The 18,703-nt window shown below is 34.5% G+C and overlaps 1 protein-coding gene across 16 annotated transcripts in view; it reads right to left on the bottom strand.

Moving 5' to 3' along the window:
* PDE10A (phosphodiesterase 10A) overlaps positions 1–18,703 on the bottom strand; it is a 361,041-nt gene that overhangs the window by 20,888 nt on the left and 321,450 nt on the right. For 15 of the 16 annotated variants that reach the window (XR_002436713.1, XM_021391100.1, XM_021391098.1 and 12 more), the window contains 9 exons: positions 17,345–17,396; positions 14,777–14,919; positions 12,568–12,660; positions 11,739–11,925; positions 10,034–10,176; positions 8,005–8,088; positions 5,481–5,631; positions 3,910–4,065; positions 465–637 (listed from right to left, as the gene is read on the bottom strand). Coding sequence is in view for 15 of the 16 variants with exons in the window: in XM_021391100.1 (XP_021246775.1) it covers positions 465–637; positions 3,910–4,065; positions 5,481–5,631; positions 8,005–8,088; positions 10,034–10,176; positions 11,739–11,925; positions 12,568–12,660; positions 14,777–14,919; positions 17,345–17,396 (1,182 nt within the window). In the remaining variant the exon portion in view is untranslated. The remainder of the gene's footprint in view (positions 1–464; positions 638–3,909; positions 4,066–5,480; positions 5,632–8,004; positions 8,089–10,033; positions 10,177–11,738; positions 11,926–12,567; positions 12,661–14,776; positions 14,920–17,344; positions 17,397–18,703) is intronic. The other variant, XM_021391090.1, reaches the window with a different exon arrangement.

Genomic DNA, 18,703 nt, shown 5'->3' with positions numbered 1-18,703 from the left:
AACAACAATATACGCATATTTTGTATAATTTTAAAATGTAGGGCTATCTTAATTCACAAAAAATAAAATAGAGTTCTCTCTTGTTTCTCTGTTTTGCTTGGATTTTTTGTAGAGTCAGCTGTTTCATCAAGTTGGAACGCCATGTGAAATCAGCAGCTGATCTGGCCATTAAATTATGTTTTGGGTTTGTTAGTTGCTCTATTGAGGGGCTAAGAGATTTTTTCACATCCAATCATGAAGTGAAAGTGACTTCGCATCTAGTAAGGAATAATCTTTCAAAAAATATGCTTAAAAAAAGTAACGATATAAAAATGAAATAACATAATTATTGCACTTCCTTTTTCTCCCACCACTTAACTGCCTGTGCACTAACTTTCTGCTGCTGATAAGCTGTTAGTGAACTATGCAGAAGAAATCCAAACAAAATAATGTGCACTAGGATTAATGCTGGTTTGTTGCTTTACCTGTGTGCTTGGTTCTTAAGGTTTAATGCTCCTGCCTGATGCAGCTCTTCAAGTTGTTTTCTATTTCCAAAATACAGGGCAAGGTCTGTGGCAATGATGGCTTTCCGGATGATCTCAAGGACTTGCTCATATTCACTGGAGCTCAGATTGGAGAAGACATTGTGCCCTTCCAGCTATGAAAAAGTAAAAAACCAATAAAAAGCACAAGCTCTAATTCTGAGATGATTTCAATCTTTACTTCACCAGACAGGTAATAACAGTTTTACAGCCCAATAATGATTTCTGTTGCAAATTCCCAATTTTATCTTTGCTTTTTAAATGCTGTCATGAATCTATGACTAAACCACTGATTTGGTTTTGGGACTGCTCCTTCTGAAGCCTGAAGGTATTAACAGATAAAAATGCTAGCTTTTTCTGCTATGATTTATAAGCACTGTATGTACAGTACTTCCTGACAGTATAAGCCTGGGAACTTGAGATTTAATTCTGATCCAGAGAACTTCACTGCCAAGTTGGTAAACTGAATGCCTGATTCACTCTGAAGAACCATTTTTGATCTAGCATAATAAGTAATGCAGACAAGGAAATGTCCGAGTTAATGTTCTAAGATAATCTTGGTTTGATAGTGTTGCAAATGAAACGTGCCTGCAATTGCTGCATTTACTGATAAAATGTTCTCTTTGGAAGTAAGCTTAATTACAGTATGTTAATGTATATGAACTTTCAGAGGAAAACTCCTTTGTTCAACCATAAGTTGACTGACTCAAACTGAAGACAACATTTTCCACTATGGATGCTCTGGTAACATACCACTGTCATTCCTTTTCAGTTTCCACCATGCATTATTGCACATTTAACTGACAATATCCATGTACTGTGATTGTTCACAGCTTCATATCACCTTTTAAGTCAGCACTGTTCACTGTGTCTAACCTTTTGAAAGCAACTTGTCAAAAGTCTTCCCTACTGTTGAGAGGAAACAAAAATACAAAAGAATGAGCCAGCCATGTCAAGGTGCGGACATGCATAAATAGAAAATACGATTAAAATATATCAAATGCAGATGTGCTTTGACATTTAATTGGCATTTGAGTTGAAGCTTATCAAAAGTTTCCCTATGTTGTCAAGCATTTACATAATTTGCAAAAATAATTCCTCCATGGTACAAATAGACTTGGTTTCTTTCACCATTCAGAACATAAATGTCATTTTCCAACATTTTATACTTGGACAAGTAGATTTGTTCTGAATAACAAATAGAAAATGCAGTCTGTCTTTCTTAATGCTCCTTTGACAGCTGCCTGAGCCACAGTACACGACATTAAAAAAAAGAAAAAAAATTCAGAACACGTTAACTCAACATCAACAGTTTGAGACCAGGAAATGACTACTATTCAATTTTATGATTTGGGGTTTTGGGGTTTTCCTCCCCAGCCTTGCTGCCTAATCCATGAGAACACGGTATTTGCCCTCAAATTTGAATTGTGGTAAATTTGGAGCTATGACTTCTATCTAGGCTTTAGAAATTGCAACATGAGGAAGACCACTGAGACAGCTCCCTGTTTGTTGTAGAAAAAACTGATGTCATTAAGTACCAATGAAAGCTGCTTGTTCTGAGCATGTTACATAGGCTTTTGAGTAGTACATGTAATGTATATGTCCTAAGATTTTAACACTTCCCCACTGAACGAGAGCTAGTGAATGGAATCTTCTGCATTTGTAAGTTATGGCATAAACCAGAATTACAAGTGAATGAACAAAGTGGCTATAAAGTTTCAAGTGAAAAATACTGCAGGTTATTAACACAAAATTAAAACTCATTGAGATAAAACCTCAAGATCTAGTTGGTTTTCCTTTTTTTTTTTTTAATTGTTGTTTTAGGTTTTTTTCTTTCTTCTGTAACAGTTCTGTAAGAATACAGAAAGGCTGTTTGATTCAATATTAAAACAAGTCCAAAAGGCTGCTGTACTATGCCTTTGCTGCTAAACATCACACGTGGGCACTCAGGTAGTCAGTATCTGAACCTGCTCTAGAGCCCTTACTACTTATCTGCCTACTTATCTGCCTTTCCTCACACTCACTTGGCTGTGACAGCCAAGGATAACAGGCAACAGAGAAGCAAAAGGTTCCCCACCTTTTGCAGCTTTCACAAATTGAACCATTTCTGCAGTAAAAATGCAAAATGTTGATTAAAGAATTCTGCTTCATATAGCCACAGTGTGACAGAGAAGAGTTACTGCACTGAGGAACTTGCTCACTGTGCACAAACTTACATGAAGAATGAATACTAAAAAACTAATCCCGTACCACCACTGAAGCATTCAATTACACCCTCCCACATGGAGGAATATTCAGAGATAAAGCTTCCATTCCCTGATGAAATGTGTATGATACCTAAAACCATAATCACAAGGTGTGCTTCTGAATACAATACAGAATACGTATAATCCTAAAAGGTGATTAGGTATTTAAGAAAATAAATATCTTCCCCCTGAAAGATCAGAAAGAAAGAGAAGTTAACAATGAATTAGTGGTACAGTAGCATGGCAAGGCTATGCATTGGGATTGTGCACAGTAAAGGAAAAACAGCTAGCACAAGTACATTATGTACTGGCAGCTGTTTCATAGGTGAGAGTTTTGTCTTCTAATTGAACATGAACAAATTTTTCACTGATGAAAAAATATCTGTGCATCAGCATCACAATTCGATTTCCCAAAATGTATCTGCATGCTTCCTTCTAGCTTTCTGTTAATTAAACATGCAGATACTTTACCTTATAGTTGAACTATCACAGAATATTACCTTATTCATTTTTTTCCCAATTGCTGAAGAACAAAAGAGCATATCATAACATAATGAAACAAGATTAAACTTTTCATGCGTGCAAAATTACTGTTTGCTTCTAGGTAAAGAATTTAAGCACACTTCATGCCACACATTTAACGTTCATGGAATTTATTACAGCAGGTTTTCAGGCTTCTCATACAAACTCTTGCCAGGTCTTGAATTTTTATTCAGAATTTCAGGACAGTTGAAGACATTATTCAAGCACATTCTACTAAAAATATGTAACTGAGAAACTGATTTTTCATTTTTGAAGTTCCCATTCCATATGGTCATAAGGGAAATCCTCACTGACCCAGAAGCTAACAAATCCAAAGGAAGATCATTAATAAAGACCTTAAAATGCACAGTATTTTTGCAACATCAAGATTTTGGAAAAGTTATGTTTTCCACTATTACTGAATGCTTGGCTTGCTAATATTGAATGCTTGGGAACTAAGATTGCTGTAATAAATCAAGGCAAATCTGTTGTCCGTACTTCCAGATGAGCACTACAATCCAGAAATAAAATTAAGCATGCTTTATAAAATCTACTGTGTAATGAAGTGACTTGTCAATTCACCACAGGACTTTACTGCACAGAAGATACAATAACCCTACCTGCAGGATGGACACAGTTTGTGAGAAGTGGTGCTGTTCCATCGTTGATGTGGAATAGAGAGCAGCTAGAGGGTGATCAAACTTCTGAAGATAGCTGTTGCTGTAACCTCTGTGATCCAGGTCATGACATAGGCATGCAACTAAAAGACCTTTTCGCTATAAAGAGAGATGAACAAGAAAACTAAGATGTATTTTCTGCCCCTAGATGTCACTGTCTTCCCAATGTTGCACTAGGATTACATTGCCTTTAAAAAGTTCACAGCAACGTCCTTTAAAATTGCAAGAAACAAAGAAGTGAGGAAAGACAGAGTTAAAATCCTCTGTCTGAAATTAAGATCTTGTATACCTTATAAGTTAGAAAACATTATTTCACAATCACATGTTACTGGAGAGATTCTGCTTCAGGAAGGAATTTGAGCAGTTTCTTGTACTGTTGTATACTTCTCTAGCTTTAAGCACCACTACATAACTACTTGGTTAGCACCAGAAGTTATGATTTAAATATTCCCCAATGGGGCAAATCCACAGACTTCTGTTTTTAAAGGAACGTTATTTTTTTCAAACTTGGATAAACTTTGCTGACTTACAGTACACACCTGGCAAATGTCACTTTCCTATTTCAGAGCCACTTTTCAAGTCCGTGTTTTAAAGAAGAATTTGCTAAACATTTTCAACCAAATTTTATCTAATTTTATTTTATACTTATACATTGAACAAGAAAGTGTTTTTTCCTAACATACTTCTAGCAAACGAACTTGGCTGAAATTTTCCCAAATGAATCCATTAGCCAGATGAAGTCAGGAATCCTGGAAAATTACAACTCAAGTGGACAGTATTTGGCCATATTATACACAACCAAAAACAGGTTCTTCCAGCTTGGAAGTTTCAGGCAGCGTTTATAATAGACATCACTCTCAGTTGCACCTACAGCAATTTAGGCAAAAAACAACCAGCAGTTCTTCATATTGTGTATTAACATCTAACCATATAAGCCTTCCATTTTATTACCAGAACTTTCACGGTGATCTAATTAAGGCATATATTTTTTTATTTTTCTAAACTCCTTGCAATTATCTTAAAAAAGATGCACACACGTGCTAAGGAAAGTTAATCAGTGAATAAACACAGACAACCATTTTCCTTCCACCCTTTCTGCTCTTCTCCTTTACTGACATACACCAACCATCTCTGCAACATCAAGCCGTTCTCCACTGATCTCCTACACAGAGTCCTCGAGACCCCCAAGGGTCCAAGATTCAAGGTGTTTCCTTCCCCTCAGTAGAGATCCAACAGTTAATTGAATAAGTAAAATAAAGAACATGGTTGTGGGTGGACAGGGAGAACCTTAAAATGTAAACAGAGTCTTATAGCAAATCTGCTACTGCTGAGAAGGAAACAGGGTTTGAAGAATTCTCCTTCCTTAAGCTGTCTGCTCAAATCAATTCCACTGCAGGGATCATGACATCCTTTATATCCTGTCTAAGCTGACTGAAAAACAAGCACAGAAGTTCTTCTAAGATAGCTGATACTTCTTTATGAGGTCTAGTAACTGATACAATCATCATACCTACCTCCAGATCAGTGAAAAGCCCCTGGTTGTTCTGAAGTATGGCATACATGCAATGTGCAACTGTAACTGCATGCTTCCAGTTGTGGTAGGGCACACGACGATAGTTCTTCTTTACAGACATAGTAAATCGGCATAACTTTTCAAGTTCAAAGCTAGAAAGAAATCAGTTCGGCGAGAGATGAGAAATAAGAATGGAAAAAATAACAAACAGGAAAAAAGATGTTCTTGCATTTACTTCTTGCTAAGAATAAATGACTATGAGAGCATTCAAGTTTTGTTAAGAACAAAAACGTGCAAATGCTTGACAAAACTCACAGTTTAGTTTGTAAAGTTCTGGAACACAAGTCAAGGTATCCAGCTCATGCAAAACAATTATGTAAACTTACAGAATCTTCAAGTGCTTTTTCTTTATCTGTTCAACCTATTAAATATTGAAACTATCTAATTCACAATTTAGAAACATAAAATTAGAAGATGTTATGCAAAAAAAAATCAAAGAAATAATCTTGTTTAAAGCGACATTTCAGTTAAATGCCAATACAAAAACTGTTTTGAATAAAAGATATGAATATTCTCCAAAATGACATAATGGAAGAAAAAAATCAGTGTTTCTGCATTTTTCATCAAATGGTATCATTTTAAAGGATTTTTTGTGTCTTCTTGCTATTAATATATGCAAGGAAAATCAAGCATATTTTCATTAAAGTAATATTATAAAGTAGTTAAGAAATAATTGTTATGTTTGGCTTATGTGGCTTAAGAACACTTTTAAGAGTTCATATCCTGCATTATCAGAGCTCTACACAAGGTTTGAAAGGATTCTTTTTGTTTACAGATTTATGTTTTTATTATTTCTTGTATATCTCATGGAAGCAGTATTAACGTCCTCGTTTTGCAGTGTATGTGGGCTGAGAAAGCAAAGCTGGATATCTCTAATTTATCATGTAGAAATGTGAACACAAATTTAATACAGACCTAGTTAGAGAAAATGTATTTCTGTGAATGCATGCTGAGAAAGGTAACTATTCTTCTGCTTTAGTCTTAGTATATTAGTAAAAATGGAGGCATACTGTTTCAAAAATAGCTTTAGGGTTTACTTTTAATTCTAGAGGGTTAAGTCAGACACCTCTGAAGTATTGTTAAGACTACTGTTTAAAACACTGCATCATAACTCAGAAATTCTGTCACACTAGTTGCTTTCAACTGTATTCCATATCCATCCAGTACCTATTCAATAATACAACTGAAGCCAAAGAGAAAATCATTACCAATGATACCTCGATGTATAATACTACTACTTCCTCCATGACTGTATTTTGTATGGATGATTAAAGCAGTAAAAGATTATTGTTTCATGAAAGAAAAGAAAATGTATGGAGTATCACCAATTTTTCTTAAAGTTCCTTCCTGTGCAGGACAGTTACAGATTACACAGGTGTATACATATATGAACAATCTCCTCAATATACTTAAAATCAAGTTTTAGTCTTAAAATAGCTGCAAAGTCCTTGAAATCCTCGTTTTGTAGAGTTGAGGTTATTTGTTCCTTCAGAAATCAAATACTAATCTGTCAGTCCCAACAGTCTCATCTTCAAATGTTTTTCTCACTTTTGTTTCTTTAATTTTGTATGTGAGAGTTAAGATTCATTTGAAAAGTGTCATGTAGAAACCATTTCTCTCCCATCAAAGTTACACCTTGAAAATAAATAATGATAGAGGCAAAAAATAGAAATGAAAATGTGAACCCAAATCCTGAATCCTAGCAATTCTTTCAAGAATGGAAATAACCTAATTGCACTGAGAACTACAGAACTATATTTAGACCAATCATCCACTTTGCAGTGTTGAAGAGAAGAAGAGAAAGACCCTCGGATTTGACTATATTTATGTTTCAAGGGCGCGGAAATTCATCTAGTTATTAAGATGAAACAGCCACCAATAAATGCTTCACAAATGTTCCTCAGTTTTGCAAGAATATACTTCCCTTTTCAATTGCCCATTTATAAATTTTTCCACAATTTGATGAAGCTCCTTTCTCTAAGCAACAGGAGCATACTTAGTCAAGAGACTGCTGATGTTGGCAATGGTAATAGATACTGAGAGAAAGGACCATAAATGTAATGACATTTAATTCCAAAATTGCTCACTTCCATAATTAATGCACAATTTTGCTGATAATTGATTTTTAACAAGAGTGCCTTTAATATCTTCACAATCCTCAGACTGAAAAGCAAAAAAAGCATTTTCACCTCAGAACCAAACAATACTTCTAGATATAGGAAGGACAGCTGTTCAGACAATATCATGAGTTCTCTCATCTTGCTGTTCATAAATAATATGAATTAGAGACCAACAAGCTAGGACAAGAAGTTTAGTCTGCTTCTGACAGCCCTGTACAGACCAGGTATAGCAAATAAACTCCAAAGGAATTCAAGATGCTGCATTAGAAAATAATGAGCTTAACATTTCCAAATAAGTAAAACCATAAATAATGGAGTTAAAGCAATAAATCATATAGTTCATACCAGGCTGTCCCGCAGGACTGATGAACCATGTAGACAAAAATGGCAGGCCAGACATCCTCATATGGACTGATGTCAAAGTGGTATCTAAGAAGAAAATTTCACCTTAGTAAGAACAAACACTCTTTCATTCTTCCTAAAAGCAAGTGAAAATGACTAGCTAATGCATATCCGACAGCATTTATTTGTTTCTGAACATATGTATAAAACTGACTTTACAAGCTATATATATATATCTTATATATATATATATCTTCCAGCAACATACATTAATTTATTTCTAAAAAGTTCAAGGAAACTATGTTGGTTAGCCTTTGGCTTTGTTTAATAGAAACATAAATCTTTATTTAAGAATCTGTTGCTTAAATACTGTACAAAAATCTGTGTTGACTCCTAAAATCACTTTCCTCCCATGAATTGCATGAATGGTTTGCCTAAAAATATATTAACTGTTTTTTTTTTTTTTTCAAATAATTTCTGTCTGTTGAGATTGAGAAATTTGTTGAGAATTTGTTGAGACTTGGTCTAATTTTGCTGAAGTCACCTTTTATGGGCTAACAGAAATTAAGCACAAACTTAAAAATCCAGCATTGAATACTGTATTTTTTATGTTTCACGAGGTAAGGATTTATTCCCTCTCAGTATCAACATTTAGGCATAACATTAGGGACACGCTCAGCAGAACTGTTTGTCCTTCTATTATTAATTAACCCCTTTCCCTGCCTCTGCTGTGCCACAAGTCGTCTATTTACTTTCCACTGAACCCAGCTAAATGGTTGTGCATGTATGTGGCAGATCAAACAGCACAGCAGGTGCAAGAGAGCTAAAGGCAGCTGAATTACTTGGAAAATGGTTAAATGTATTCAGAGTCCTCAAACCAAAGGATGTGAATATAATTTAGAAAGAAACCTGTCATCTTTAGAAGTAAAGATCATTTTGGTGAGGAGGTGGGTTATATAATGTCATCTAACAAAGCACAAGAAATTGTATTGCAAAGAGTAAGATTCTATTAGGGTATAATCTTGCAAGCTGCTAATACGCCAGCTTTCAAGCAAATCACTTCAGCATGTAATGAACTTTAACCATAAGCAGTCTCTGTTAAGCGGATGCTTGCATGATTTGCTTGATCACGGCTACAATCTCAGCACTTGACAGGAGTGAGCTCTAGAGATTAAGTTAAGTAAAACAGTTTAGACTTTCTGACTTAGAAATGTAAAGTTTTGATTTCAGGCACCTGGTCACTACAGCAGAATTTACTGTCCTGCCAGAAACAGTGACTTCAAACCTCAGATGAGTCCCAGTGTTAGCACCACCAATCACAGATAAAGGCACATCTTCAGTACGTGGCAGACCCATGAAGTCTAACAGCAACTGAATTATTTCAGAGAAAGCCTAACACTATTCAGATATTGTTGACTAAAGGATAGAAAGTCCTCCAAAGTTAGACTATAACTTTAAACCCTACTACCTGGGATTCACAGCCCTGAATCATCTTCAGAAGTTTAGAGATCTGTATCCACAAGCACATCCTTAAAGAAAACTGTATTTTACTTCATTTAGAAAAAAAAAAAAAAAAAAAAAAAGAGAAAAAAACAACAGGAAGGAGCTGAATCTTTTACTCTAAAATATACAAGAAGTGGTGACGTCATGCTATTGTTCCTAGCTACTAATATACTGACTCAGCCTCCTCTGTGGCTCTGAGCTGTTGGTGACTTAGGACTTCTGGAAAGTTAACTCATCTCTACAATGATTTGATATAAATTAATGTAACTACTGTATACATAGCCGAAGAAAATGCTACCATTCTGAGAAGGTATAATTTTACATCTTTGATAGACACATTTTGCTCACAGGTCATGAAGTTTAACTAGGTATTAGATATAGGTATTAGATAGACAAACACGATTACTTAGGTTAGCTCTATAATAAAAATGCTTCTTTAAACACCCTCCACTATACCTAGGGAAAACCAATATTTTTTTTCATGGACAGACACTAGTTGCAGTTGTTTGTATATTGAAAAAATACTTGCAGTTCAATTTCTTTATAAATATGTGGAGGCAGTGTACAGTGCATGAGGTTTTGCCACTCTTCTGCTGTACAAACACTGTGGTAGGATAGCTTCTCCATTGTTACACGGTAAATACACTCTGAATGGCGAATTCTGTGGTACATCTGAAAAAGGGAAGCCATTCATTAATGTGAGATTTTGATCGAGGAAAAAAAGCATTTCCTTCCTGTATTCAAGCACTTATTCTTAAGCGATATATTTATAAAAAATATTTGTGATTTTGGCTGCCCAACTTTACACAACCTTGGAGGCAGTCAAGGCCAGGTTAGATGGGGCCCTGGGCCAACCTGGTCTAGTGGGTGGCAGCCCTGTCTATGGCAGGGGGGCTGGAACTGGATAATCTTTAAGATCCCTTCCAACACAAATAATTCTGTGATTCTATGATGAAGCTTGGTACTTCTAAAAAACAACGTTTAATCACATCATTCTGCTCCTAACTCACTCAGGTACAAAACTAAGTCTCAGTTAACAGTGGCTGAGCTCTCTCAGGAAAAACAAGTGAAGTTCAGGAATTAGAAATAAAGCTTGGAATATCGTAACACAAAGAAAACTGATAGATAGAAATAGAGCTTGGAATACGGTAACAATAAGAAAACTGATAGTGGGGCACAGTTCATGTTTTGCACCACTACATGAATTCAGCTATGTATTGGTACAAATAACTACTGTCATGCACAGTAAAAAGTACAAGAGATGATTTTCATACCTACATTACAATGCAGTAATGGTGAAAAAAATAAGTACTCTCAGTAATTAACAGTTTCACACAGCTGTTGCAAACACAGTATGGTTTATGAACAAGTGAGGACACAGCAAAAGCAGTATGTTTGAATATTAAGAAACACCATTAAAATGAGTGAACTTGCACACATTAGAATGATCACATAGTCCTAAGTTTAATTTATACACTGGCCTCTTTACTTGCCTCGAGTCATGTGGAACAAGTTTTAAGTAAATTTAGATAAAATCTGCTCCTTCAGTTTAATGGCAGTATGATGTAAAATGGTTTAATGTAAACTACCAGGCTTAACTGACATAGTATCTTACCTCCTATTAATATGAATGATTTATTCTGCACTACATTTTTATACTTATATAGTAATGACCATTCAATTGTTTGAACTTTCTACATGAATAGTGTTTTTCTGAAAATAAAGCGTTTAAACATGAAAGTAGTTATCCATCCTTTTCTAGCATTAGTAATTTTGACTATATATCAGAGCATATAAATGTATACATTTACAATGTGTATTTTTGAATATTAAGCATATATAGCAGAGAGAATACGTGCAATCTTCATCCTCTATTAAATGTCTAAAACATCTTATCTGAATTTATAAGGGTAAATAAGAATCATATTTTCTAATGGAAAAGAGTAGACAGACAGCATTCAATTTTCAGAGTTTTCTCTTGCAGTTTAGCTGCATAAAATGGACATAGCATACAATTATTTCAGAAAGTATCAAACAAATTCCCATCATTCTACTATAGCACAACTATTCAGCAAATAATTAAATGGTTTCTTTTTCCGTACTAATTTAATGAAACAGATTTATGGATCACTTCAGTAGTCTGGAAGATCAAATAGCAGATTAACTACTTAAGTAAGATTCTACGTCTTCATGTTATAACCAACAGCTTAGAAAATTGTAGAAAAAAAACTTACGTTAGCACAGTGTAAGGCTAAAGCACAAAAGACTGCAAACATTTTAAAGTTGTTCTCATCAGTTTTAGAGAAGGCACTTCCACTTATTTTGTTCACCATCTGCACAACGCCTATTACACTTCCTCGGCTCACAATAGGCATGCACAGGATATTTCTGGTTGTGTAACCTGTGTAGAGGTCTACTTCTCTGGAAAGCACAATAAGAAAAAAAAAAAAAGAGAGAGTCAATATTACTTATTAGTATATATTCCTTGTTTCCTAGAAAAGAGGATGCACAAAACAAGATGTAGTTTCAAGGTAGATATAATTATATCTGCAAGAAGTTCACTTCCAAAGTTCTCAGGTATTTCCATCTACACTATCAGAGTTAGAAACAGTTTCTTAATCCTTTCATTTCCATTTGCAGGATAAAGAATCAATACTTTATCAATTGTACAGTCTGATCATTCATTAAATTAAATATGTTTAGGTACTTACACATGCCCTTTGTTAGGAACATTTTATTTGTTTCCCCTCCTAAAACCAGTCAGATTCCAAGGAGGCTAATACAGAAAATCAGTAATACAACTACCTTATTGGCAAAGTTCCATAAGAGGAAAAATAAAATTCTTATCTTGATACATATATTAAATAAAAATAATACTTTTAAAATTATTTTTATCTTTAAAATGTCTGTAATGGTAAAAGCACTTAAAGGGATATCTATAGGTTTGTTCCTTAACAGAATATTAAAGATTAGTGAATGACTCTAATATGAAACGTAAGTAGGAAATATAATTACAAAGTTTGGTGAGCTAGGTTTTTTCTCCCATAATGAATAACATATTACCTGTTAAAGCGTGGATCTGCATAGGCATCAGGGATGTTAAGGACTTCCCCAGTTCTTGCCACTTGACCAGCTATTCCTTTTTCTATAGAAAATCTGCAATAAATAAAAAATAAATAAATAAATGTGTTAGTCACCGCAAGAACTATCTGGTAAGCCATTTTTCCACTGAAGTCTTGTCTTGGGCATGGTAAGAGACTTTTGCTCCTGATCAGCGTCATGTTGATGCTTTTAAGGAGAAAAATCACAAGACAACAACTAGTAGTAAATAAAATAAAAAGCACATGCTTAAACACATATTTTCTGAAAACATTATGTATATACAGATGAAAACAAAGTATGCCACAGTAAGACATTTTAGTGACAAAAATTCAATGTCTTCAATAACCCTGGGGGTTGCACCTAACAAACACAACGTTTGTACAAAACCTATGACTTGTGTTTACAAGACATCAATTTCATCATCACTTTTACATATTTATTTTTTCCTTAGACATATCATATACAATATGGAACTTGATTATTCAAGCGGCAGATGGATTTGATTAAAAAAATACAAACGAAAAGACTTGAAAGAAGACCAGAGGAAATGTCAAAGCTAAACATCATATGCATTTGCTATATACACTTCAGAATAACTAGCACATTTCATCTCATGACATTTAAACAATGCCATGGTACTAGTTGCATTACCTAATTACCACAAGAAAATTAAATACAGCAAGCATATTCTGGAGTTGAATCAGAAAGTCTACAAGTCTCTATTGCTAAGAAATAATTCTCAGTTTCGTGACATAAAACAGTTATAACATATAAGTGTAAAATAATTTGTGGAGAAAAAATATGAAGATATTGCGGAACACTTTCAAAATCTAAATGTACCTGGGTAGTATCATACCCCTACTGATGTTAATGTCAAAGCTAACAGGTTTTCATCCTGTACACTCAGATTTTAGGCTAGTTTCTTTTTCTACTTCTCATTATATGAACAGTATACCAGTTTTCACTCTTTCCTGATGACTGACTCAGTGTCACTCTTTTACAGATACTAAAGTTGTACATTACTTTCAATATACATCACTCTTGAAATGGTTCATACCCTCTTACTCAAAGTTTCAATAATTTTCATATAGAAAGACAAAGATATAAGTAAAAAAAGAGCAATTATTAAAAAGTATGAAAGTGTATGTTAAAGTAGGCCACCTTCTTTAGTGTACACCACCTCCTTGCATATCAGTATGTAAATTGCACCAGTTTTGAGTGCTTCCATTTGCAGTCATACAACATAGTAAGTGGGAGTAAGTTTGTCTAAAGGGGTTCAAGTGAAGACATGAATCACGTCTCACACTGGCCCAGAATTTTAAAAGCAAAAGATGGAATTTAAAAAAACCTGAAAAAATTCACTGCTGTTGAGTATTTTAACAAAATTTTGGTGCAGGATATTTAGTAATAAGTTTTTAAAAAGCTACAGGTTTAAAACCTGTGTCTCTCTAAAAATTTCAAGGTATATCTATTAAAAAATTGTCAATTTTGAAAAATAAAAGTGTTATATTTACTTTGTCATTTTACCTCTTAGAAAATTTGCATATATGTAAAAACTAAATGCTTGTGGGAAGCAGAAATACCCATCAATTTCACCATTTCAAACATACTTCAGAATCACGGTTATTTAAAAGTTTTAAAATACTGTAAATTCACATCAGAAAAATTAAAAATAAAACACTGAACCTAAAATCTTCAAAACCAATGAGCAATTCATACTAGATTCTATGCCTAAGCCATCCATGGGAAGTACAGATTGTGTTTTCTTGCTTTGGATGTGCTTGAATAGCATAAATTTTGATTCCTCCTAGGAACCGTCTTGGGAAAAATCATCCCATACTGGTTGATCTATGGATTAGGTGCACCTTTACCTGCACCTTTACCTACCTCAGAACACCTCTGTTTTTTTCCCAACATGATTTCCAAAAGGACCGCCTCCGGAAGACGGCATTTCCAGGAGTGACGTTATAGCTTCAGAGGCGTTGTTTCGATGGCACTGCAATGTCATTCCCAGAAGTACTACCTTCTGGAGGCGGGTCCTGGTGGGAATGATATCACAGTATGACAAGTATTGTCAGGGTACCTGCAGATAGGCACAGCGACTGGGTAATAAAATGCCTGCAAAGCCCTAGTTACAAGGAAACTGCATTCTTCTGCTAGCTACTCTCACCTTATTTCTTTGGTCTTCTTAAAAACAGGCTTCCCATCATTTTCTTCTCCAATATCAAAAAGGTCTGAATACAGCTCCTTATTTTTGTGGTCTACCTGGAAGAGTGCACACCTATCTGCATTCACCAGGTTTTTTGCATATATCTACAGACAAAAGACAAAACTAAAGTTAATGGTCATGGGTTATATTAACTTCAGTCACTTATCTGATAAATAAATCTGTTTGAAGCACCATCCACCTTGACAGTGATATTTTAGCATAAAATTAAAATGGAAAGTGTAGTAGCTTTTCTTCAGTACTTTCTGCTAATTACAGTGTTCTTCTTTTTGTAAAATGCAGGTGTTTCTTTAGAGGTTTGAATGTCTGCTAAAAGAGAAAAGGCTTTCTTATTTAACTGCATTTCCATTTCAAGGAATGCTTTTCAGAATGGTACCATTCTCCCTATTTTTAAAAATTTTCACATTCACATAATTTTAAATAGACAAGTTATAGCAATACTTAAGAATAATTCTGACCTTTTTTTTTTTTTGTCTTCAATGCAAATATATTGGTATTAAATATCCCATGAAGAAGGACATAACAGACTAGTGCTTGTGGCACATAAAAGTAAATAAATGCAGGAAAATTAGAAATGTCATGATGGATTGCTGTGTGCAGCAGCACAGGAAATAGCTGCAATCTCCTGATGCTTGTGGCAGTCCTTACACAAAAGCTGAGACCTAGCAGGTTCCCCTTGAGCTACATAAAGCCCACAAGGTACCATCCAGTCAAGTACCACAGAGAAGGTCAGGGAGATTGCAAGCTAAGAAGTAACTCTTGAGAAATACTACTTGCTTAGAGGAGTAAGAAATTTAAAGATCTTGACCACTCAAACTTCTTGTTCCTTTGCTCAAAACAGAGGAGTGAACATATACTTGGACAAAAAAGAGAAAGGGTCCACTTGAAAAAAGGCAATTTGAACTTCTGCTCTCCTCTTTGCAGCTATTTTCAAGAAAGCCTTTATAGCACTAACTTCACTGTGGAATTTTAATGTAAATGAAAATGATAAGAATTCTGAAGTCCCAGTACTGTTATCTTTATTATTATATGAGCAAATCTAACATTTAGTGCAGTCTCTGAAGGGTGAAGTGGTGAGGTGAAATCTACTGTCATTCTTCTCTCATTCTGAGTTACAGAATATGCTACATAACAAAACAATTGCACTCCTTCCAAAAATGGCAATAAATGTGCAAATGTAATTCAATTAATTGACCTGAGAAACAGCCAACTCCTACAGATTACAAAGGAAGCTGAGTATGAAACTTGTATGCAGGTTAAAATGCAGAATGAGGATGCAGCCAACTGTTGGAAGAGACAAGGAAAGAATAAGCATATTTTACTGCCAATTGTGTTTTCCACCAGACCTCTCTTCATAGGGAAGAGCTGGGAAGAATATCAATATTTGTTCTCAATGCCATATGCTATATTACACCAATTCTTTAAAATGTTAAGCCATTCTTAAGCAGTTCATTTGAATTGGAAAAATCAATGTTCAGAATGTGCAAAAGTCTTGACTATGTATTAACAAGAATAAGGCAAACACTGCAGAGTATTTTCCATAACTAATTCAGGTTTCTAAGTAAAAACCACTTTTACAATGTTTGCATTCTTAGTTTGTTGTCCTCGAATATTCTGGCTAAGAGCATCACTTTGGAGATCATGGTATGCATTGGAGCTCTGTTGGTGAGTATATTTGAATATGCAGATTGAAGTAATATTACCAGGGACATGATAAAGATTTACATTCGGGGAAAACAGCTGCATTATTTAATGAATATGACTAATGCTAAAAAGCACGATTCATATTGTAAACACTTAAAATGTGCTACAGGCAACCAGTCCACAGATATTTGTAGATACCATTCAGAAAATAATTCAAAATTTGAAAATGATTCAGAAAATTATATTCTGTTTCTGAACTATACTATAATTCACTGATTAAATACAGTATATTAACTATTTCAATAGACTTGGCTTTAGTCTTTTAAGTTTGGGTTTTTTTCCATGTTTTTTTATAAAATATTGACTGACTGTTACACTTGTTATGGGTACAGATACTTTTGCAGAGCTGAGTGGATGTCATGTCTTCAACAGCTCACTCAGTAGCTAGAACAAATACTGTAGAAGTAACATTTGAACTCTCAACCTTCCTATAGACAACAATTTCTTGATGAGTGTTTTGCAGCGCGTGGAAAACTGAATTTAGGAAGAAGGAACAACAAGCTGAAACAAAAACAGAAGCCTTTTTGTTACAATTTTAAAACTTTCAACACACAATAGAAACTGCATAGTTCAGAGACAGTTGTGTCATTAATTATGAGAGCCGTAAAATGAAATTGTTGCAACAACCAAAATCAAGCTGATCCTTCCCTTCCTCGTCCACAGAGAGATGTTGATTCTGTTCGTATTGTGTTTGTTATAAACAGCTCAGACATTTCAATGATGTGTAGTGTCTTACTTCAAGGAAAGGAGAATGAAGAACTTTAATAACAATGATTAACAAAATTAAAAGTGAAAAAGAAAACTCACCATTATATGTTCAAGTAGAGAATCTATTGCAACAATATTATCAAAATACGTTCTGTAGAGAAAGAAAAGTCAATAAATATTTTGCATTTAGTCAAACACTTCTCAAATGACTGTTGTTGGCTCTTCTTTCACAACCACTGAACAGTTTAGCCCAAACAGATGAGAAGAGCAACTACACCTTGAAAATCATTAACTGGCTCTCTACAGCACAAAGGAATTCAGCAATGGTCCTAGCTCTGTTCCTTTAAGCCATTATTCTACAGTGATAGACGTCTACAGAAAAAAAAGAAAAGGACTACCAAGCATTGCCTGCCTTGGACTTAACAGGTCCTTGCTGAGCAATGCCAAGAATGTATCAAAATACTTTGCCATCTTTTACACACTTAAAATTTTTAAAAGTGATGCAAAAAAGGAAAAGCAATCCAGAAGACAAAAACAAATAAACAAAAAAAAGCACGCATTTTTTTTTCCGATGCTGACTGCAGATATACACTATCTACAGGCTTTCAAAATATTTCATCAGATTTATGCATAGAGAATTATGTAGTGATAACTACTGAATACTATGCATTGCAGCTAAATTAATGTCATACTGCCCAACATTTAATAGTATTTAAAATGAAAAAAATTATGAAGTTCTAAGTGAGTATTCTCTTGTTCTCTGCTAGCCCAGATGTAGCATGTTGTACTTGCAGACAACTGATCTTATGACTTAAAACAGAGATTAAAAAAGAAAATACAGAATTAAAAAAAAGTGATATCTCAATTCTCTGTTTCACAGTGACAAGGTAACTAGTCAAGAACACTGAATGATAAAGGTCAAACTTTTACTAAAAGAATTCTAAATCTTTCACATGCCAAGTCTTAATAACCCTTGGATTACAATGTTCCCAGGAATGCCCTTGAACATATATACAGCTCACTTCTGTTTGTGTCTACTGAATAAAAAGGCATACGCTACATTAGTCTTACACTTCCAGGGTCATGAAGAGACACTGCATACTATGCCTTTTCTAAAATGTTACAGGAGATGTCCCAGTAACATTGCATGCTATCAATTTTCTCACTGAATAGAAACTTTTCCATGAAGGAACAGGTACAGATCATTTTAAAAAGCAAGCTGATTATCTTCTTGTTAGAGCAACTGCTAATCCCATCAACCTGAGAACTGTTCATCAAGACCTAAAGCACCTGCGTGTTAAAGCATTATTCCTCAGTGCCCATTTTTACAGCTATCTCTATGGTTTAAAAATGCTTATAGTAGCAACAAAGACAAAAGGATGAAGGACAAGCATATTACCTAGAACACTATATTGACTTCATAAATCTAAGCCCAAACTATCATACTTCTACAGGGTT

Source organism: Numida meleagris, chromosome 3, assembly GCF_002078875.1.
Source record: "Numida meleagris isolate 19003 breed g44 Domestic line chromosome 3, NumMel1.0, whole genome shotgun sequence".
In the NCBI taxonomy this organism is placed as follows: Eukaryota; Metazoa; Chordata; class Aves; order Galliformes; family Numididae; genus Numida; species Numida meleagris.
The sequence above is the reverse complement of the archived record's forward strand: the minus strand, read 5'-3'. Positions and strand labels throughout refer to the sequence as shown.